Consider the following 24047-nt stretch of genomic DNA (forward strand, 5'->3'; position numbering starts at 1 on the left):
ACTGCTTCGTTAGAGATACTGGGTGAGCAATACTGGGTGAGCAAATTGGAGTAACTAAGGAAACGAGTTTTTGAGCCATCATGCACAATCAGAATTGCCTAAACACAGCAAGGCCTTACTGAGACGAATTATACTGGCTACCAAAATAAGCAATTACTAGAAAGTGGAAATCAAAGTCTAAATCAGCTGTACTAGTAGTGAATTTAGCAACAGATAAAACTGGAACTGGGATCTTTAAAAATATTAGGGGCAAATTACATAGAAAAATGGGAATTGTGGAAACAGATGAGTAATGAAGTTTAAAAGAAGGTAGGATTTAAATGAGCTATTTAATGTTTGACAATGACTGGATAGATCTCTCAACCTCTTAGCAGAGAAAATCTGAACAAAGCCTGACATAATAGGGGACAAAGGCCCCAAAATAGGGACAGATTTTAAATATACTGCTCTTATAAACTTAGAGCGTACATAGAATAACAGGGTTTGTCTTAACACACATTTTCTGACTACGAGTTCTGAAACTCAAATCTATGTCATTATTTAGTAATTTCAGTCCTCAGATCATCTCTATGATTTGCCAGAAAACCACAGATTTTATGAGAAACAGACCAAAATTATAAAGCAAAAATCTGGACAGTTGAGAGGTAGACAGATAAGTGATATATAATGTTTGCAAATAAAATTATGTTAATGTATGACTGCTTGCATCATACAGGATAATTTTTTTTAATTGTTTTTAGAGTAGTATTTTTTTTTTAAACAAGAAACACCTTTATTAAATTATCTGTTGCATGGCAGGAAAAGACCCACCAGTAACAGAGACAAGCAAACATGCTACCACAATCAAATATACCCAACCTTCTAAAAGTGATAATGCCAACCTCCCACCAACCAGATGCCTCAATATCATGATACACTAATGATTACACCCATGTTTCACCTAATAACGGACTGTTATATCTTTATGAATAAGTTTGACATTACAGAGATATGCAACATAGCAGGGAACATTTATGTACTAAACTATCCAAACTTTTGTACAAAAATGTCCCCTACTGTGCTTTACTATAATGTCATGCAACACAACACCGCAGGTGTTGGGATGCAGATGGCAGCAGAAATAAAGTAGGTACCAGAGTGCTACATACACCACTGTATGCAATGCATTTCTCTGAACAGAATATTAAACATGCTGTGCACATGGCTTATATACTACTGCCCTTTATTATTATTACTGTTATTATTTGTTTATCGGAAAAGTCTGACTGTGCATAGGTGCCCTTTTTCAGTGGAGGCCCAGAGAGAAAAGATCCAAAGTAACAATTTTAATACAATCAACATTTACAATAACAAATTTTATAATGCACTTTCCGTGAACGCATAGCATAAGTAGTCAGTATAATAAAATTTGTATTGATATTCACAAATATTAACATACAAGCTTCATATTGAGAGTTTACAGATAGAAGAATGGTGTACAAGATAGGTAGGAGTAATTTAAGAAATACATTATAGTGAGGTTTTAGAGGGGATAAGCAAGTTGAAGTGCTAACAGGGAAGTGAAGATGGAATGGTAATTTGGTTGAGCTAGCATACTTTAAGTACTACAACAAAGCAAAGTATTAAGAGAGGATAAGTAGGTAAAGTCATTTTGCGTTTTAAAGGAAGGTATAAGAGGATGAAGGATTTAGGTTTATTAATCCTAAGTGCTACAGAATGGTACAATGCGGCCATTTTCTTTATCCAATGTCTACATGTTGCAGTGCTACCAATTCAAACCGAAAGTGTGGGATCATGAGAGACCCAAGCAACATTATGACCAGTACTGCATGTAAAACAGTAATAATGGACCTTATCCAAAAGGACACACAGTTTTCTTTTATTAGATTTGTAACGGTTCAAGTTTGTCATGGAGAGAAATTACAAGCAGAGATAAAAATGCCACCAACAGACAGGTATCTAAAACTTGGCCAACATCTAAAACTCTTCCTGGGTACCGCAGCCCCCCCCCCCCCCCAACACACACCAATATTCTTACCTGTCTAAGAACCCAACCCCAGACCCCTGAAAGCCTCCTAACGGCAGACATAATATCAGCAACAATTACATTCATGACAAACTTAGAGACACCATCATGTCCATGCAAGAGGAATGCAGGTGAGCATCGTGACATAGATGAAACTGCAAACACGTATTTATCACTATGGAACGTATATAGTTCTCATATTCATATTAGAGGCTTCAGTTCTCTCAATAGGTCACAGTCACAAGCTAGACCTCTTGGTGGCTCTCAAGAATGTCCCAAATTATGGTGACAACAAGAAAGATTTAATTGTGGAAATCACACCCAGCTTATAGCACTTTTCAAGTTATAAAAGATGCCTTGTGGCAGCTGCACAAATATCATCCACAAAGATATTCTTGAAGGCTTGCAAAGTGGCCACTGATCTGGTGGAATGTACATTTGTAGAGTCTGGCAAGGTTTTACTGTTGCTCAGGGGAAGGGAACTTTATGTACTGTTAATTGCCAGTGTAATTAGAGAAAATACTGGTAGATTCATGGTAACTTTAGACATGGGGAAGGGGCTAGGCTCCATGGCCACACATTCTTTATAAAAAGGAAAATGTACTGAAGGTTGATGCACAGAGCTTGAGGTTCAGAAATCCTCCTGGGTGAGATAACCATAAAGAATGGAGTTTTCTACGAATAGTATTAAGTCCGCAGAGGAAATGGTTTCAAAAGGAAGTAGAAGGTCTTCAAGGATAAGGTACAGATCTCAAGGTAGAATTGTTGACTTGACTTGGGACCACAGAAGGGAGGTGTCCTCCAGGAAGGTCTTTACAAAGTTTAAGGTAAAATAAAGAGTTGGTATCTTGGGAGAAATTAGAAATACTTCCATTAGAGTCCATTTGTCCACTAAGACTGAACGCAAATGATTTGTTTCAAATACTTCAAAATGCTACAAAAAGGAATAGTAAAAGGATCCAGCCCCCTGGCAGAGGCAAAAGAAAAAAACATGTCAATCTGTTATGACAAGTCTGTCTTTTGTCAGGCCAATGGACAGAGTTAAAAGAATCTGGACCACTATCTTCAGACACAAAGGGTTCCTTGCCACCACTGGAACTAGAGAGACCATATGGCCTTTCTAATTGTCCTCCCCTCCCACCCTCCCAGCACTGTATTTCTCCAGCTGATCTCCCCCAGTTCACAAAACTTCTCCTTACAGGTATCTCTATCCATCATAGAGTTGCACGGACTTAACTAGGAGCATAGTTATCCTTCAGCTGCCAGTTAAATTACCTACCTTAGGGATGCCCAGTGCTACATCATCAATGCCACCCCCCTGTAATGAGAGTAGATGACCCAAGAGTTTCCACCAAAGGGCACACAGGCATTGGAATTCCTCCCCAGCATCCCCATGCCCTTGTGCTAGGAGAACTGGCTATCAGCCTCTTCATCCTATCCACCTGGTTTACCCTACTGGCATTTTCAGCATTTCTACACTCAGGTGGCCAATGGTGCAGACAGACTATGTCTCTGTGCCATCAGGTGGGTTTACCAGGTAGCTAATCCAAGGAGATGAAGGTCCAACTGAGGCTTGCTACATGGGAGAGAGAGCAGGCTCTTAGAAGACTTCTGGCAGACAGCCTTTCCACGAGATAAGGCCAAAACAAAGGAAACCACATTTGTTGGGGCCAAAAGGTGACTGCAAGGATCACTTGAGCTTTGCAATACTTTACCTTCTCTAGTGACATGGAAATATGATAACATGGTAGCCCCTGGGGCCACTTCCTAGCTTCCTCCAAGGAGAGAATAAAGGGAAAAAAGTTGCTGCATTACCAGTCAGAAACACAAGGGGTCACATTAAGGCTTCCCCGACAATGGAACAGTGAGTCAGTCAGTGGCAGGGACTGAGACACCACTATTGTGGCATCAAAAGACACAGGAGGATGAGTCGGTCCACTAGAGAGAGATGGTTTGCCCCAGCATACAAGAGGAAATGAGAAGGTGATCCAAAGTAAAGGCCCACTCCCAACTCTCATGACCTCATAACATAGGGAAAAGGAATGACTTCTCCCTGCCTGATTATAAACCAAACTACTATCATGTAGTCAGAATGGGAAGGAAGCCCTAAAATGCCTGCAAATTGAAGATGATGACTCATTTCCACACGGCTGATGTGTGGATTGGCCTCTTGGGTTAACTACATACCGTGGACAGTCTACTCCAATTAATTCCCCCATAACACAGAAAAGGCATCCACAGTCACTAGAAGAATAGGAGGCTTGGAAGGACCTATGAAAAAAAAAAGATTGGATTCTTGAAACCACTATTCAGGATGTTTTTTGCACTTATTGAATGTTCCGATCTGAGCATTCAATTGGTTTGAAAGCTGGTCCCACTGTGCTTTGAGGGTCCATTGAAGTGCTCTCAGATACATAACATTCATCCAGCTCATTCAAATACCATATTCCACACGTGTGTAATTATTCTGTTTAAAAACAACTCACCTGTATAATTGTACACCGAGCCAGTTTGGGGAACCAGTCAGGACAGCTTGTGTTAAAGAACCCCTGCCCTAAAGATCTCATGCAACTATCCTCTCAAGTAATGTGCAGATATGGCAATGCTTACAGAATCATCAGAAAAACTTTACAGTCCCTCAACAGCAAGCAGAGTGATGTTCCAAGACTGGAGTCTGGTAAAAGTAATTGTCCTTCACAAAAATAAATCTAGGAAAGTATCATGCATTTATGTCTGGCAGTCTCACTTCTGCTAATGGAAGGTAAAGAAAATAATTTTGCATGGCAAGCTTATCTAGCATTTGAAAGTACATTTGAGTAAAATCTTACCATAACAGTATGATGTCCTTACATTGACTGCTGCAGTATTCTTAACATTTGGGGATTCCCTGCCGTGGAAGCCTGTTGTCCGCCTAGTATACCAAAGACTTCCTGTTGCATTTAAAAGGTATGCCTGAATGTCACTCAAATGCTCGTTGCATAATGTAGGGCATAAAGGTGACATTTAGGCTTACCATAAACAGAACTTCTTTGCTGCCAGTCCAAATGCATCTTTTCACTGGTCTGTTTACCTGCTTTTGTTTGCCAGCTGAACACATTGTCTTTCACCAATGACTACCTACACCTGTTTGCAGTGCAGATTAGTGCCCTGTTGGTGGTTTTTGTTCTCTCTTTTTTGTGCTCCTTGAGGTTAATGTCCTAGAAGGTGAAAAAGATACAACCAGAATCTTCCACTGTGCAGCCTCTGCCAGGTGTTTCTCCTCAGGATGTTACAAACTTGAAGGCTCACCCGGATGTGTTGTTGGGATTCCTCTACCACGGCCATGTTGGAGGCTGGTGAGGTTTTGACTGGCAGCATGTCTGGTGAGACTTTTCAGGCACCCATCTTGGATGTTCAGGAGGAAACACGGTTGATTTTTTTCCCCAAGAGGCCTAGAGGTGTCCCTCAGATTTTAGTTGGATAAGAAGTTCCAACTATGGTTCTCGACTACCATCCTGGGTCTGAGTCTTCTCAGCTTTTTGGAGGGGACATTCCCTTAAAAAAAAAAGAAATGACACTAAAAACACGTTTCTTCTGCTCCTAGGGATCCTCGAAGTGAATGGCAGGCTTTCACTCAGGGGCTATTTTCTGCTTTAATGTCTTTAAAGCCTCCTCAAGGGGGTTCAGTTCCTGCCCCTCCGTGGTCATCTACTCCACTTAAAAGGTCTAGAGAAAAGGATTCTTCTGAGACTGAGTCGGATTCGGATGACAAATCCCTGACTTACTCTTCTCAAATTCCTTCTCCTTTGGACTATGCATCAGAGGAGGAGGAATGTATTAGTCCTGATGCTCCTTTTGAGGAAATTTCCTTTGGGGATATGCTCTCTAGGATAATGGATTTTTTAAGTGGGATTGTGCTCAGGTCCCCGATATCTATAAGAGGTACTATGAGTTTCTACAGTTGGCATCTCCTAAACCTGTGTCTGTGCCTCCTGTTTTGGCTGCTTTGCTGGATGTTTTTTCCAATGCCTCTCATGTTCCCAATTCTTTACCCCCTGCTCCCAAGATGCCGGATAGGTTTTACAGGGTGCCCTGAGGATTGTTTCTTTTTTGTATAAATGTCCTGTTGCTGACTCTTCTATGGTCTCTTTGGCCTCTGATAAGCTATCTTAGTTGCTTCCTTTGCCCAAGTTACTGCCTTATGACAAAGACAGTGGAACTATGGAATGGCTGGGTGAGAAGGTTTACACTTCTGCTACCTTTGGTTTTCAGACCATTAAATTATCAGACCCACATGTCTAGGTATGTGTTGGGTCTCCTTTCTCAGGCCTCTCAACTTATTTCTGACCCCCCCCTCCCAGAGTCGAACGATAACCCCCCCCCTCCCAGAGTCGAACGATAAAACCTTTCCTCGTTAGGGACTTCCTCTCAAGTCATTTGTCATTCTTTTAAATGTAGTTATGATGCGGCAGATTCCTCTTCTAGGGCTGCTGTTTTTGGTTCAGTCATGAGGAGATATTCTTGGCTTAAACTCCAGCCTCTACCTGATATTAAAGCTAAGTTGACAGATGCTCCACTGGATTCTAAACTTTTGTTTGGGGAAGTTGCTGCTGGTTTGTTTAAGTCCCTTCAAGATAAGGGTAAGGCTTTACAGGAGCTTAAACAAGTTTTTGTTCCTCCTGTGCCTAAATTTCAGAGAAACTATCTGCTAAGCCTGCCTTTGTTCATAGACTATGCTACTCTTCTTGCCTTTAGTAGAAGGACAGGAAAACAGGCTCCTCCTGCTAAGGCTACTCAGTTTTCTGGGTTTCCAAAGCCTTCCTTTCCAGACAAACCAAGTGCTGTCTGTCTCCTCCCAGCCATATTCCCCTTTCTCTTCACCTTTTTCCCTTCCTGCTTGGCTTCAGATCATTCAAGATTCTTGGGTTCTGTCGGTCATTCATCAGGGGTACCTCATGGTGTGGAAATACCACCCTTCTTTTATGGGCATTCCTCAACATCCTCAGGAACAGCTTCCCTTTTTCCCCAGAGGTTCTTCAAACTCTCTTGATTCAGTGTACTATTCAAGAGGTGCCTGTGTCCTAAAGGGGGAAAGGGTTCTACTCCAGACTGTTTCTAGTACTAAGAAAAGAGAAGACCTATTCTAGACCTCTCATTTAAACACTTAAAAGTGCCTTCTTTTCGGATGTTGTCTCTTCAGATTCCATTTCCTCTCCTGCTCCCTCAGGCCTACATGGTATCTCTGGATCTCAATGATGCTTATCTCCATATTCCAAGTCCATTGTCTTTTCAGGAAGTTTTTACATTTCTCTGTTTCTTCCTGGCATTTTCAGTTCTCTGCTTTACCCTTTGGCATTTATACTGTCCCAAGGGTTTTCATCAAATGCATTGCTCCTGTGACTGCTTTTTGCAGACTTCATGGAACCAAGCAAGTATTTCCTTACTTAGACAATCTGTAGATTCAGGCGTCCTCTTCACAGACTCTTGCAAAATCTTCATTTTGCCATTTCCCTTCTTCAGAGCCTGGGGTTCACAATAAATTTGAAAAAGTCTTCCAACTCCTTCTCAGGTTCATATTTTTCTGGTTTGCAGGATTCATTCTGTGCCTATGACTGCATCCCTGCCCCCTCCAAAAGGCCTGAACTCTCATTTCTTTCTTTCACACACTCCTTCCTCTAGCTTCTATTACTGAATTTCTGAGAGCTCTGGGTTTCATGGCACCTGCCAATCCAATGCTCCCTCTGGCCAAACTTCACATGAGAAAGTTTCAGTGGCTTCTGAACTCATTGTGGCTTCAACATGCACATCCTCTAGACTTTGTAGTTCCTTTTCTTCCTTGTCTCAGACAGGAACTTCACTGGTGGATTTGGCAGTGGTCTCTGAATCCAGAGATAGCTTTCCACCCCCCTCTTCCTTCTCAAGCATTGTTCACAGATGCTTCAGACATGGGTTGGGGGGTGACGTTTGGTTCCCTAAAGGTACAGGGAGTGTGGTTGGCTCATCAGCAGAGGGTGCACATCAATGTCAGAGATGAGAGAGCTCTTCAGGCCTTTCATCCCCTTTTCTCTCTAGGGCCTGTCAATGTCTTCACAGACAATACCACAGTGATGTAAGTACATCAACAAACAGGGAGGAATGAGGTCCTACCTTCTTTGCCTGTTTGCATTTCTGGTATGGGATCTTGCTGTCAAGTATCAAGTGACTCTTCAGGTGGTTTATATCCTTTCCAGTCAGAACACTGTGGCAGACACTCTGAGCAGGTCCTTCACTCAGTCCCACAAATGGATGCTTCACAGGGATGTGTTTCTGGACATTATTCACCAGTGAGGTACACCTCAAGTGAATCTTTTTGTCTCCCTCTGAACAGACATCTTCCTCTGTTTTCTGCCAGAGTCCCAGGCCCTCTGGTATGGAAGGTGGATGCTGTCTCATTTTCTAGGAAGGGGATGTTTCTTTATGCATTCCCTCCCCTTCTTCTCATTCCGAGAATCCTGTTGAAGATTCAACAGGATGCTCCCAAAATCTTGTTGGCGACTCCCTTTTGGCCGCAACAGCACTGGATCCCTCTACTCCTGCATATAGCCACTTCCATTCGGCTGCAACAACACTGATTCCCTTTACTCCTGCATCTAGCTAGGGGCAATCATCACAAGCTACCTCACAGGGTGGATCTAATCACACAAGACAAGGGATCCATCATCCATCCCCACCTGTCCACGCTTCAACTGACACTGTGGGTGATTGATTCCTCAGAGGCACCTTTTTCCTGAGGATGTGCTGCAACTCCTGCAGGAGGCCAGGAAACCTACTTCTAGGAAATCCTACTTATCCAAATGGAAGAGGTTCTTTATTTGGTGTCTGTCTTGTAACATGAACCCACTTACTGTGGATGTTCCTTTGGTTCTCTCTTATTTGTGTGAGTTGCTCAATACTGGTTTGGCCTAATCTTCTGTTAAGGCCCATTTATCAGCCATCTCTGCTGGTCTGCCTTTGTCTCCTCTTTTAGCTTCTAAATGTGAGGTTAAACAATTTCTCAAAGATGTCCTTAATATTAGACCTCTCAGGAAGCCTGTTCCGTCTCCCTCGGATCTTAATTTTGTTTTGGAGAAGATGACTTGGGCTCCTTTTGAGCCTGCTGTTTCTGCTTCCTTACAACATTGTTCTTAGACTGTTCTGTTGCTGGCCCTTACTTCTGCCAGAGGGGGTGTCGGAGCTGTAGGCCCTTATGGCCTGTCCTCCTTTTTTGATTTTTCATGAGGACAAGTTGTCCTTATGCACTAATCCCTAAAGTGGTTAATGAGCTTTCCCTTTTATCAGTCCATTAATCTGCCTACTTTTTTCCTCTCTCTGCAGTCTGACAGTGAGAGGGTGCTGCACACTTTGGATGTGCACAGACAACTCAGAATTTATTTGGATCAGACTAAGACTACTCAAAAATCTGTTCAGTTTCTTTTCACTCTAGATATTTGGGTCTAACTGCATCCAAGCATGCTATTTCTTCTTGGATTTCTAAGACTAATTTCCTTTTGTTACAACTTTCATAGCAATAGCAAGAGCCTTCCTTCTTCATTCAAGGCTCATTCTACTAGAGAGATGGCTTCTTCTTGTGCTTTAATGGGCTTAGACACTAATTCTATTTTTAAAGCAGCTACCTGGTCTTCTGTGCATACCTTTACCAAGCACTACAAGTTCAATGGTATCTCTAAAGATAGGGCTGGTTTTACTAGTGCCATTCTCCATGGCTTCTTAAGGGACTCCTCTCCTTCCCCCTCCCAAATATCCTCTTAAGCTTTGTCACGCTCCCGAATGTTAAGAATGCTGCTGCAGTCAATGTAAGGACATAGTACAGTTGTGTAAAATCTTACCATAATGGTAAATGTCCTTGCCTTCACTGATGCAGTATTTGCTCCCTCCCTTGTCCTTTGCCTTCCCTATTGTACAGGTTACCTCTTGGATCCCTTTGACTTGTATTCTACTGGGAAAATCAGTTCCGTTTTTGGTAAGCCTGAACATCACCTTTATGCCCTACAGTACACAAGGAGCGTTTGCATGACATTCAGGTGTGCCTTTAAATGCAACAGGAAGTCTTTGGTATACTGGCCGGATGACAGGCTTCCCCGGCAGGGAATCCCCGAATGTTAAGAATACTGCAGCAGTGAAGGCAAGAACACCTACCGTTAAAGTACGATTTTACAGAACTGTACTTTCGCTTCACTGTTGCAGTATTCATAACCAAAGGGATCTCCTGCCAAGGATAGCCCAACATCCAGCCGGTATACCAAAGCCTTTAGAACATACAGGCGCCATACGTCACACATACGCTCCCTGCACAAAGGGTTAGGCATAAAGGCAATGTACAGATGCACACACTCAGAACTGTAAAAGCCCCAGGAGAAACAGAATATCCCTAAATACAAGGAAGAACACATGCATCCAGAAGGAGAAAAGGGAGAAGAGCCCCTCATCCAGGAGAACAAGAATGAACAGGCTAGAGCATAGAGGTTAGGAGGGAGGGAGTGAGTGAATACTGCAACACTGAAGAGCAGAACATCTACTGTTATGGTAACGTTTTACATAACTGTACCATGTCCTTCTATAATCAGTATTGCAGTATTCATAACCAAAGGGAGAGGACAAAAGAACAAGAAGAAACCTAGGAGGAGAACAGCACAGAAGAGACCTCCAGAAACCCATGCAGGATAGCCATAACAAAGCCAGCTTTAGCCCAGGAAATAACATCCGGCTTGTAATACTTACTGAACGTATGAACAGATGATCAAGTAGCAGCCTAAAGTATGGAAATGGCATCCACCCCCTTGGGGAAAAAAAAAAAGCATTATAGGAAGCAACCGTCACGGTAGAATGCGCCTTTACTAAATGAGAAAAGACAATAAATGGTCTTAGTTTTATCCAAATAATATCTGAACTGCCTAACTAAGTCCAAGATGTGAAGAACCTTCTCACAAGCAGATTGTGAGGAAGGGAAAAAAGAAGGTAGGTGAATAGATTAAGGGGCAACTCAATGACCACCTTAGGCATAAAAGAAGGGTTAATATTCAGTGGGTTCAGAGGCACACTGAACTAATCTAAGGGGGCGGCGAAAGCCAGCACATTCCGGCTAGGCTTATAAATGCCTTTGGGCAGATAGCCTAGTACCTACCTATGAATATGAAGAGACACCGTGTCTCTGGAAAACTAAGAAAGGAGGAACACCCATGAGAGCCAGAGATTCAGACACCCTCTTGGCCAAAATGAGAGCCTAAAAAAGTAAATTTTCCAAGTAGAATGTTGTAAGGAAGCTGAAGCAGCAGGCTCAAAAGTAGTTGAGCTTTATAGTGGACATACACTGGCCAATACGAGCACATACACCTATCCCACCGTCAACATGGGTCCCTAGTGTAGGTCGGAGTAGGCCAGGTCCTCAACCCACTTATCACCAGCAAATACACATGCCCATTTTGCGGCAGTTAACATGACGGAATCACCTACAGCCATATTTTACACCATTGAGTGGCTAGCCCTGCTACAACGCACAGTCTGTGATCCGTATTCTCCTATCTTGAAGTTACTGCGCACCACAGTAGACACCCAAAGTGGTTGGTTATTACAACACTTTCTCCAATAGGGCACCAAGTAGAGTCTGTGCTGCTGTCCACAGCTCCATTCATTGACGAGTTTGAGATGGAAACACTCAGCATGTTAATTCGGAGGTGGGAGGAACCCTGCAGAGACACAGTTGGAACCTGCAAATTCCAAACAGGCATTGGCCAGAGGTGTGGATCAAACCTTGTACCTTGTGCACGGGAAGCAAAGACCTTAAAAGACCAGTTGGCATCATAGTTTTACACAATGTTTGTAACAAGTTTTATTACTCAAAATCACTTCATAGTTTTATCCACTGACCATGGATGACAGTCATATATGCCTACAAGCTTTGTGGAACTGTGGATTCAGCTTCCATGTCAAGTCTGGATGTAGGATGTTTTGGTGGGGGGCACAACAGAACCAGTTAAAGTGTGTTCATGATTTTTTTACCTTGATACAAACTGGTGAGGTTTAAAACCAGCCTATCTGAAAATGCAAAACCTACAGAGGTAATACACATCAATTCCCTTGGCACACCTTGTTAATCCCCCACACATACCTACTGGATAAACTGAAGTTACTAGTAAAATCATGACCTACTTTTTCTGCACTCATGCATTCTTATAGTCTCAGTGTCTGGCACCACACACACATTCAACTGGAAATGGAATTTAGACAGAAGAGAGACTGAAAGATATACAGACCACATAGTTGGCTCAAGAATAAAGATAGTTTATTTTCTTTCACACAAACAGAAGTCTGACTGCATATAAGAACTGTTCAGCCTATATTATCTAAATCATCTCCCAAACCCACACATAGACCTCATGGGTAAGCAAAGTTACAAATAAATTCATGAGCTGTTTTCCAGGCCTACAATAATCATCATATGTCCATCCCTACACATTATTGTACACTGTTAATTTCTGATACTACAATGTTTTCAAGCCTACACCATGCAGCTACCACCTTCTCTGTGGGAGAAAAATGCCTCTTCATAATGCAGCTAACTAACAAAGTCAGATACATTTACAAGTAAATATATAGTGACAAACAGAAGAATTTTTTGTTGCACATTACAGTCAGTAACTTAACTGAACTAGATGGTTCTTTACAGTGGTTCACTGATGATGCATTCATAACAAAGGAGCATGCAATGTGCCAATAAACCACATATCCTACTTTAGTGATAAATGCAACTGATGTTTGAATTCAGGAGTCTCAAAACTCTCCACGCAGAAAAATATGAATATATTTTTATATATACTATATGTGAATATAACGGAGAAGAATAACCTCAGAGCACAGCCATCATTTTGAATGCCACTGCACACTGAAATGTGAAACTAAACTTCTCCTACAGTAAAGTAAAGGAGTAGTTGCTTATTCACATGGTATTTCAAGGACGAAGCTTCATGGACTTGCACTACTTGTATGGGTTTGAAAGCACATTCCAAATGAATAGGAAATGCTTAACAGGCCTTACATTTTAAAATTGTAATTGTTCAGGCAGCTTTTGCAAAGCTATGCCCATTTCTGCTCAACTGTTCCCTTGTGAACTGCACCGAGGATAACTGTATGTGGAAGAGCAGCATAACTTCAGCACCTATTCCCTAAGGTCTATCACCTTACATTGGGCTCCCCCACGGTTCTGCAGCATAGCTAATACGAATGTCAAAGGGTTTCCAAAAAGCCACAATTTTGTTGAGGATTGACATCGTAGGTTATGTTTTCTTACGAAATGGCCGGTGAACATTAGCTGCATTTCCAGGTGCTACAGGGTGTACAAAACCAAGTTTAGTGCAACTATGAGCAACTGCTAGCTGGCATTCTCATAGGACCACACAGGCACAACACAGCACATCTGAGAGGAGGGGCTTCTGAGGATCACTGTCCACTGTTTGAAATATACCTGTGTGGAACACCTCAGGAAAATGCTTCATCAGTGAAGCTCCGAAAACAGGTTGTACAACTTTATATGCATCTGTTGCCATGCAGATTTTATTTTTTTCTTATCCACGTTTGCTGTACCCATCACTATGCTTGTTGTAATAAAACATTTAAATTTTCAATGACTGATTTTACCAGTGTTCTTCACCAATTATGCTGTTCTGCAAGTTGCCACATTTTCATTCCCTGTGTTACAACTAGCCAGTTTGCAAGGCATTTACATATTGCTGAGTAGCACAGTTTAGCAAAGCACACGCTCAAGGGTAGTTTAAAGCTCTGGATTGCTTCAGTTACACCAATGTTGCAAAATACTGATTCACAACATCTACATTTGTTTTTTCTAGTGACATACTACATTGCATACTTCCATGTGTGATCTGCTGCCTTGCACTTTATTTATCCAACACTGTACTGCATTACTTTTTAAGTGTTCTACATGGTTTAGCATTTCGACTTCTACATTACATTTTGCAATCATGGAGCAAGGCAATTTCCATTTCTTCTTGCACTAAGTGTGCATGTTCAAGGCACTGCAAGGCCTTCTGCTGCTACCACCACCTTCGCATTTCTACAATGTGCGTTTACCTTTTGCATTAGTGTGCACATCTGCCTTTCTGCAAACAGTTCTTTAATATTGGCACTGATATGCCATCACAGTTTGGGTTTTCAGATAATAAACAATACAGGCTTGCTATCTTTCCATACATTGCTATTGCTGACATTATTTTGCCAATTTTACCATCGAAAAGTCAGTATGAATCTAGCATTTGAACCCTTCTGCTCCCAAATAAATCCAGCTGCAAAAAGGACAACATTTTTATGTTGCATCTTATTTCATTACTTCAATCTCCTCATAATTATATAGGCATGACATCATTAGACATTAGTTGCAGCTTTAACTATACTGCTGACATTACTACAGTTACATTTTTTTTCTAAAATGTACTTCGTGCACCTAATTTAGCCGAGTTATGCAGAAGTAAAGAATTACGGATACATTTGATCACCCCAGATGACACAGGTTCCTACTATTATGAACTTCCCTTATCTCTTAGAATGGGTTTGTTCTTAGTAACTAGCATTTTGACCTGCTTCAAGCTGCATTATACATTTTCTGCTATCTGACAGTTTAACCTTGCAGTTTCTGTTGTCCTAATGTTGAATGCTGCACTGTATATATTAATGCTGGCTTTCTAGCACATATGCCATTGATATATCTTCTAGGGCAAAACATGAAAATAGTTAGAAGTGCTCATAGCCTTCAGAGTCACTTCTCATTCTCTCCATGTTCTCAAGTACCTCTACACTCACTGTGATCATGTGACATCTACACATTACAAAACCATCCTAGCAGTACCTGTGAATGCTCTTTATGAAAATAGACCATTAGAACCTGCTTCATTATTAACTTTAGACAAGCCATTTGATAATCATATGGCATTACTGGCACCAGAAAAAGAATACATGACTAGTGGTAAATGTATTATCATCTTTTTTGGCCAAAGCACTAGTACTCAAGATGCTGACAATGGTTAACATGCTGCTAAACACATCCAAGCTCAGTGGGGTTTACCAAGTTAACAGAATGGATCCAGTAAAATATCCAACACAATGTTCAGTTACTGCATTAGGATGAAGCAAGCTTTAAAACCAATGTCCGAAAATAGCTTTCACGTGAAGAAGTTTGTGACAAGATAGGCAAACAGGATGCACACTAATGAAACATGGTACTACACATTTATAAACATGACCACAGGGTAATTTCATTTCAAAGTACCACCAAATCTTGAAAATGTTGGTTATGATGAACCAGTGCTTCCAGAGGATAAGAGAGTCAGGAAACTGCTAGTGCATAATCCACAATGAAGAGGGTCTTGCCTCTCACTAATAAAATGGACATAGTTACATTTTTGTTTCCGATTACTCACTAACCATGGTAAACCACACTGCTAGTAAACTAAAAGAAATGTATACAATATCACTTTCATTCTCTCTGGATATCACTGCAGTAATTCAAGTTTCACTTTCATGACAGCCGAACAGTCAGTATGAGGCTCCTAATTCACTTGTTGTACATCACTACCAACTCAGGGCTACTCTATTTCACTAAATTAATTTACAAAAATCCTCTCATAACAATGCAATGTTTTACATGCACTGCCTCAGCTACTTATGTTGGAATCACAAAAAGTAATACACTCACTGAACGTCTGAAAATGCTGAGTAATGCTGTATTACTAATACATCAAACAATACAAATATCTCACTGAACCTCTGTAAAAGCCAGGCAATGGTGTACTACTAATAGCTGATAAAGCAGTGCTATCACACCGAACCTATGAACATGTTGAGCAACGCTGTAATAATACTTCATACAATATTAATACTTCACTGAAACTCTGAGGGAACCAGGCAATACTAGCAACACTTCACATAGCAGTGCTATCGCACTGAACCTCTGAATGTGATGAGCAAAACCTACTAATGCTTCATACAGCACCTCTGAGGATGCTGAGTAATGCTGTACTACTAAAAAATACTTCATATAGCAGTGCTATCGCAATGAACCCATGAATGTGATGAGCACCACTTAGCAATAATTCATACAGCTGCTGCTGTACCTCACTGCACCTCCGAGGATGTTGATTTATGTTGTACTACTAGAAATACTTCATGCAGAAGTGCCAGCTCACTGAACCTCTGAAGGTGCTGAGCAATGCTGTTTACTACAAACACTTCATACAATGCTAACATTTACCTAAATCGCTAAAGGTGCCACACGATACGTTAGTACTATTTCAAAGAAAGCAATGCTGTCCTACTACTAAAATGTCATGTAGGGCTGCCATTACACTGAACCTTTGAATATGCTGACCACCACCTAATACTTCATACAGCAGTTGTACCTGGCTGCACCTCTAAGGATGCTGAGCAATGCTGTACTACTAAAAGTACTTCAGGTAGCAGTGACAGCTCACTGAACCTCTGAAGGTGCAGAGCAGTGCTGTTTACTACAAACACTTCATATAATTCTAACATTTACCTGAACTGCTGAGGGTGCCACACAATACTTTAGTACTATTTCATACAAAGTAATGTTGCACTACTACTAAAATGACAGCGCTGCCATTTCACTGAACTTTTCAATATGCTGAGCAACACCTACTAATACTTCATACAGCAGTTGTACCTTATTCTAAGTAATGCTGTACTACTAATACTACTTCATAGAGTGGTGCTATCTAATTGAACCTCTGAATGTTCAGAGTAATGCTGTACTACTAATACTACTTCATATAGCAGTGCTACTGCACTAAACCTCTGAAGATGCTGAGCAATGTTCAGTACTATGAACACTTCATACAATACTAACATTTTACAGAACTATTGAGGGTGCCAGGCAATGCTGTAGTATCATTTCATACAGCACTTACATATTACTGAACTTCAGTGTGCCAGGTAATGCTGTACTACTAATATTTCCTACAGCAGTGCTATCTCACAGAACGTCTGTGTGCGCCACACAATACTGTATTACCAACATTTCATACTGCAACATTTCATTGATTCTCTGAGGGTCATGGCTCTTAACCTTCATTCTCCAAAATGTGGAGCACTGCCCTCCCATAATGCAGAAAAAATGAACAAAACGTGGAACCCTTACTAAAAACTTCAACTAGAAAGCTTACAGCATACATTACTTTACACTTACAGAAAGTTGTTTTGATGAATTAATAGGATTCAGTATTTACCAAAGGATATTAAAAAAAAACCCAGACCCTTTCAACTCAATATAAAACAGTAGAACATGGAATTTTAAGACTCAAAATAAGAAATGTTCTTCGTAAAGATGGAAGGTATGTGAAGAACTCTAGGGATGCTAGGCGATACAGGACTACTAGCATTTCATACAGCACTAATTATCCACCGAGCATCTGAGGGTGCCACAAAGTGCTTTACCACTAGTATTTCATACAGCAGGGATATGTAACTGAGCCTCTGGATAGTGCTGGCAATGCTGGACTACTAAGTGCTCATACAGTTTTCTAACAACATGGAGTAATGTATGGGTAACACTCACTAATATAGTTAATACTGAGTTAACAGTATTTGGGTAATCCTGCACCACGAATGTAACAGAAACAGGACACCAAACTGAATATTTCATTGAGTTCAACCAAAGGAATGCCTTTCTTAACTACTGCCAGTGGTATGTCAGGGTGACTGAGCAACATCATCTCAGTATCAGCTTGACAAATTGATTGATCATGCAAGCAAAGGGAAACAGTTAGCATTACATACCAATAAGTGTATTTTTGTTTGAGTAATGAGACAGACAGTATTACAATTCACAAATAATTGTGGAGGGCAAAATCTCACAAAGGAGGTACAGGGATCCTTTCTCTACTAACAAGCTTATCGCACTATTTTTTACTCATTACTGTGTCAGGAAATCTGTACAGTCATTCTGTATGTAGACCATTGTGTGAGTGCATGTTGTCCCCTCTTCTGACCAACTCACAAATGTTTTCAATCAATGTTACCTTTCAATAGTTGGGATATAACTTACTGGCTTCACTTCCAACAACATGTACTATAACTGCACTTCTTAGGTCAAACAAAATATGATCTACAGAGATTCTGAACTATGTACATAATGCAACACCTTCAGGGATGCTACATATACATATAACACAGTATCTCAGGAGGTGTGGTTACGGTTGCATCATAACTTAAACTCAGTAATACACTGGATGGGGGGATGCTGCACTGTAAACACAGCTGGGGAGGGAGTATGGAACTACTGGACTGCAAAAACAGCAGTGTCTATGGGGTGTGTGTGCTGTGCTACTTACTGCACTGTAAATATAGTTGTACCCCATGGAGTGTGTGCTGTACTACTTACTGTATTCTAAAACAGCTCTGTACCACATGGGTGTATGGGTGTGCGTGTATGTCTAGTACACTATTGTACTGTAAAACAAAGATGTGCCTACAGAGGTGTGTGCTGCACTACTTATTGCATTGCAAAACAAAGCTGTATGTACAGGAGTTATGCATGTGCTATATTACTGTACAGCAAGCACAGATACACCATGGTGTGTGTGTGTGTGTGTGTGTGTGTGTGTGTACGTACACATGTGTTTCTACTACACTACTTACTGCATTCTAAAACAAAACTGTACCCACAGAGGTGTGTGTTGCACTACTGCAGTCCAGAACACAGCAGTACTTACAGGCTGTGCTGCACTACTGCAGCCCAGAACACAGCAGTACCTACAGGCAGTGCTGCACTATTGCAGCCCAAAACACAGCAGTACCTACAGGTGGTGCTGCACTATTGCAGCCCAAAACACAGCAGTACCTACAGGCGGTGCTGCACTATTGCAGCCCAGAGAACAGCGATACCTACAGGGGTGCTGCACTATTGCAGCCCAGAGCACAGCGATACCTACAGGGGTGCTGCACTACTACAGTCCTTAACACAGCAGTTCCTACAAGTGGTGCTGCAGTGTAAGCACAGTGGTACCTACAGGTAGTGCTGCAGTGTAAGCACAGTGGACCCTACAGGTAGTGATGTACTCTACCATAAACATAAAAATAGATTTAGGGTATTGTACTGCCACACACTGTATAAAACACACAGTACCTACAGGAGAAATGGTTTCTTAATACAGGTGTTGTACTGCTATAGCATATGCAAAACAATAGCTATGGTGTGTTGCACTGCAAAAAAATAATGCAGGATATGTGGAGTTGATATACTGTTGCACTGTAAAGATAGCACTGTATTTGATGAGAACTGCTGTTGTGCTCTGTGTTTTTAGAAGATTGTACTATAGTAAATGAGACAAGTACTGGCTACATCAGAGTTTGCAGAAAACTTAAAAGATATACATGTGGCACACTACTTACTGTAAGAATGAGCTTGTATTAGCCGAGTGGTATACAGTATTATAATGTTCTCATAACTTACATTTCATATCAGATAGCTAATCTGCCGAACACTTACAAGTACCTTATTTCTGCACTTCAGTACTATGTACTGAAATTTTCACATTACCTGTGAAGTGAGTAGGGGGATGCTGGAATTCTCTAATGTAATGTTTTACAAACACTACCAGTATCATTTAATAATAATGCCCATTTGTTAACCAGGCAGGCTCACTGAACACACATTCGCTTTTCAGGAACTACCTGGGAGCAATGCCTGCTTAAAGTGACTTGCTCCAGGTCACACTGTACCACAGAAAACTTTGTACCACAGAAACTACAGCTTTAACTCTCTAAACCAGCTGCACAAATCCTACAGGAATACCTTACACCGTTATCCCATACCAAACATTATTCTGCAACATTCTGTTAGCAGAGTGCATGGATGCCACTAAATCTATTAAAACCACACTATTTTCAGTGACAATCAACCAGAGAAGAAGCAGGGAGGTGGTGTCATTATACTATTGCATAACAACCACACAGCCTCAGCAACCCTAACAGTAAAAAATACACTGAACAAAGACACTGACCCCAAATTGAAATCAGTGCAACTAACTATATCAGCATCTGCCAAAATACACATTGCCACAGTTTATAAATCCCCTCCTCCTATTGAAAAATGGACTCTCATGGACTCTGTAATCTCTTTAACCAAGAAAAGCAAACTCGTTATCTCAGAAACCTGTAATTTCAACTTTCTTGGGCTATAAAAAAGCAAAATTAAACAAACTTGCATCAATGCATAACCTAACCCAAAAAATCAGTATAACATAAGGACAAACGTAACAGTCTTAACTGACATTATTCTTACCAACTTCCACTACAATCTGTCATCATAGTACCAATATCCCTCACTGACCAAATGGTGTTTCAAAATCCACCCCCCTCAACTATTTCACTACCAGAAATATAACAAATTCTTGCAAAGATACCATTTGAGAACTCAAAGGAATTATTTGGCTCTCCCTGTATGAAGCCACTAATCCAGACAAAACTCTAGATCCTCCTCTTGTCTATACTATCTCATCCTCCTGGTGGTGATAAAAGGTGCCAACAAGAGTTTAGTGGCTCCTGAACTGATCTGCCTTGCAGATCCTGTGCATGTCCTAATCCCATGATCTATGACTTTCCAAACAATGAAAAGGTAGGAGTTACCAAAAACATGGGAGTCTACTGCTTGCCACCTTCACGGCCAGAAAACATTAAGCATGGGGAAATTTAATGATGCCATTTTTTTTAACAGCATGTTAACCCAAAACCCATGCGGCCACTATTCCAAGCTTGGCCACACTCCAACTGTAAACAGTTTTCTCCAACTCATGCTCTGCATACAGTAATGCACAACCACATTGGTGTCATGGCACCACATTAACACTTAGCTCTATCAATCATTGAAACACAGCTAAAATGGTACTCGCACACCAACAAAATTAAGAGTTAATGTCATATTACAGAAGAAGAGATGTCCACCTAACATCAGTTGCAATTTTCAAGTCTATGAAGGAGGGCTGAAATATGAAGGATGTGGTTTTTGTGGTGGTTAAGGTTGCGTTGTCGTCCCTAATGTTGCAATTCCAAGTTTCAGCTGTTAATATTGCAGTGCAGTTCATAAGACTGTTAGCAGGAAAGCCCTGACTGCCTGCACCGGTATGTGTAATTAAACTAACTTCCCCATTTCTAAACATATTTCCTAAAAGTTATATCATTTTTTACATGCAGTGTTTCATAGAACAACAAGCTAATAACCTGACTGTACGCAAAAGCAGGTCTATTCGCATAAGTAACAAATGTAAATACACCTAACGTAAGATATAACATAACACAGACTTCCCCAAAATAACAGCTTGCAACTGTCACTGCAATGCTTTTAGGCAAGTACTTCCCCACAACTGCATGAACAACTCGACTAATTCAGCAGTAACCAAAAAAGTAACAAGAGAAAGCAAAGAACCCCCTCCACTGGTCGCACAGCATAAGTAGTACCTAGAGCACCCAGCAAACCTGGTGCAGTTTTAGTCTTTGGAACTCGGTGACTACATAGGTACACTAGTGACTAGTGCTCATTCAGTATCCCACAACTCTGTTCCTACCTCCTCTATGCTGTTCACTGTATTCCGGCAACTTGTCATTTTACTGGTGAAAGATGAAGTGGTAGGCGAGCTGTAGTCTTCCAGGGTCTCGGAGATAAAGTCGTTCACCGTGATGAGCTCCGGCATCTTTCCACAGAACTGCACGCGACCAACAGCTCACAAACAAACCGAATATTAGCTTTGATGAAGTACAGACCATGAGTCGACACACAATAGCATTAGGGGTAAATCATTCCCGTGTGCTGAAGCCCTCGCCCCAGTCACAATGCTGAGCGCTTTAAGCTACCTTCCTCTTTAGCGCCTCGCAGTGCAGCAGCTGCTTTACCTTCAGCAGCAGCCGTAACACGAGCACCAGATCCCGCGCGCGCACTCACTGGGGCTTACGCGACAGCCGCCACAAGAGCGCGCTTTAAAAATACATACTTCGCGTGATATCCGATCATAATAGGGTTTAATGCAGATGAAACTTGCCGCTTGTTTCAAGTGTAATCAGCATGCACTCAGCTTAGTCAGTTATACCGTTTTCTAGTTACAAAAAGCTGCATGAAATATGGCCAGGTTAAGTGAGTGGAACTGGAGCAACATCTAGCAAATATCTCTCAACTCTCCTGATGTTCAGGGACGTGACGTCGCTGATTTTGGCTAAAAATTTAGCTCCGTCCGTCCTACTCTTTACTAAAATCGTAATTTTGAGAGAAACGGTGGCTGATTACACTAAATAAATAATTATAACAACTAGCTATAGTATTTTAGTTTTGAAAAAAAAGTATGCAGATTCACATTACTTTACAATGTCAACTATTCAAGTTAATAATACTAATATTTGAAAAAGCGTGTCTAATTTGGGGCATGTCACGTGTCCCTTATTATTTCTGGATTTGTCCGTGATTCTGGAGATAAGTGAGATATAGCAAAAGACCATAATATAATTAGAACCAAGCCGGTATTTTTTGAAGTGGTAACCCAGAGAAGGACACTACTGCAACAATGCCTACTATGGTCTTTGGATGAAAATAAGCCTGCACATATTTAACAAAAAAAAATCACAACACACACTGCTTGGAAGAAATAGCCACAGACATGTATTTATTATGCAAGTCTAATCAAATTATAAATCAAATCAGTGCCAGATCAGAAGGCAATGCCAATCAGACCAAATCACTGCAAATCAAGAATGAATAACTTCGGATGTGCACAAAGGGCAGAACTTGGAAAAAAGTCAAGTCATCCAGGCATAAAACACCAGATCAGTCCCTGTAAATACAAAACCAACACCAATGGCTGAAGTGATCTTCCACTAAACACACACTGTCCCTTGTCACTATTCAACCAGATACCAGTGACTGAAGGGAATTTACAGCTTGCAGGACCCAAGGCTGTGGCCCTCCAGTCTGCCCACTACACCATTGGGCACTCCACACAGAGAAGGGCTAAGATGTCTGAGCCTGCACCCCTCCCCAGGCCAAGCACATTCCTTTGCAATTAGCCTTCTAAGTTTGCCTTTCCGCCACAGGAAGATGGCTTGTCCTACATACCATCTTTCCTCCAAGCACATCTGCCAGCTTTCCCGTTCATTTTTAGGGTTTCCTATAACTAACTTTGTTCCTGAATATGACAAGTGAAGTCTCACTTTTGAACAGTTTTGGCGACCTGATATTAATATTAGCTGGGTGCACTGCCCAACCACCAAACTCAATCACCTTTTGCTTAATGAATCCCTTGGTCAACTTCCTAGCCTTCATCATGATCTGACATAACTTCTTTATGCTTGCGATCTTCATCAACCTAAGTGCATTACCTCAATTTCTGATGCCCCTTTTGTGTGGTCATGTGATGCAGTCCCGATTCTGAAGGAATGAGCTGTTAACTTACTATTGTCAAGACCCAGCCTCCCTGGGGCCTTTTGCAGGACAACTCTGAATTGGTAAGTAGATAAGGGAGCTCAATCTCTGTGACACAAGAATAGTGCATCATCACTCAGATGCATCATCTGGTATGGATAACACCCGTCCACCATTCTGACCAATTGTTTCCTCACCTTGTCACAAAGCAGTTACTATTTCACATTATTTGGACACATTCTTGAATCCCTTGGTACAGGCCAGCAAGTTTTATTTAAAGGATTCTTGGCTTTTTTTTTACTTAAAAATTACATCTTTACGGGTGAAGAGCTGGTAATGGGTACAACTGATGTGATTTTGTTATATACCACCATTCACCAGGAGGAAGAGATTGAATTATTGCAACTATATCTAAGGGAATATGGCCAGTTAGACACTATTAGTTCTAACACTGTTTGTACTAACACTATTTGTCAGTTAATGGACATAGTGTTAAATAACAACTTTTTTCTTTTTGAGGATTCGATCAACCAGCAGATTTTTGGGAGTGGCCAAGGGTATTAAGGTAGCTCCAACTTT

The 24047-nt window shown here is 41.2% G+C and overlaps 1 protein-coding gene across 1 annotated transcript in view; it reads right to left on the reverse strand.

Moving 5' to 3' along the window:
* Window positions 1-22026, reverse strand: part of LOC122816264 (arf-GAP with SH3 domain, ANK repeat and PH domain-containing protein 2-like) — a 1594524-nt gene extending 1572498 nt beyond the window's left edge. Inside the window, exon 1 of the mRNA XM_044089001.1 lies at window positions 21628-22026. Coding sequence (XP_043944936.1) covers window positions 21628-21753 — 126 coding nt within the window. The 5' untranslated portion in view covers window positions 21754-22026. The remainder of the gene's footprint in view (window positions 1-21627) is intronic.
* Window positions 22027-24047: the final 2021 nt, after the last annotated feature.

This window comes from Protopterus annectens, chromosome 12.part0 (genome assembly GCF_019279795.1).
Source record: "Protopterus annectens isolate FY-2018-M chromosome 12.part0, PAN1.0, whole genome shotgun sequence".
NCBI classification, from domain to species: domain Eukaryota; kingdom Metazoa; phylum Chordata; order Ceratodontiformes; family Protopteridae; genus Protopterus; species Protopterus annectens.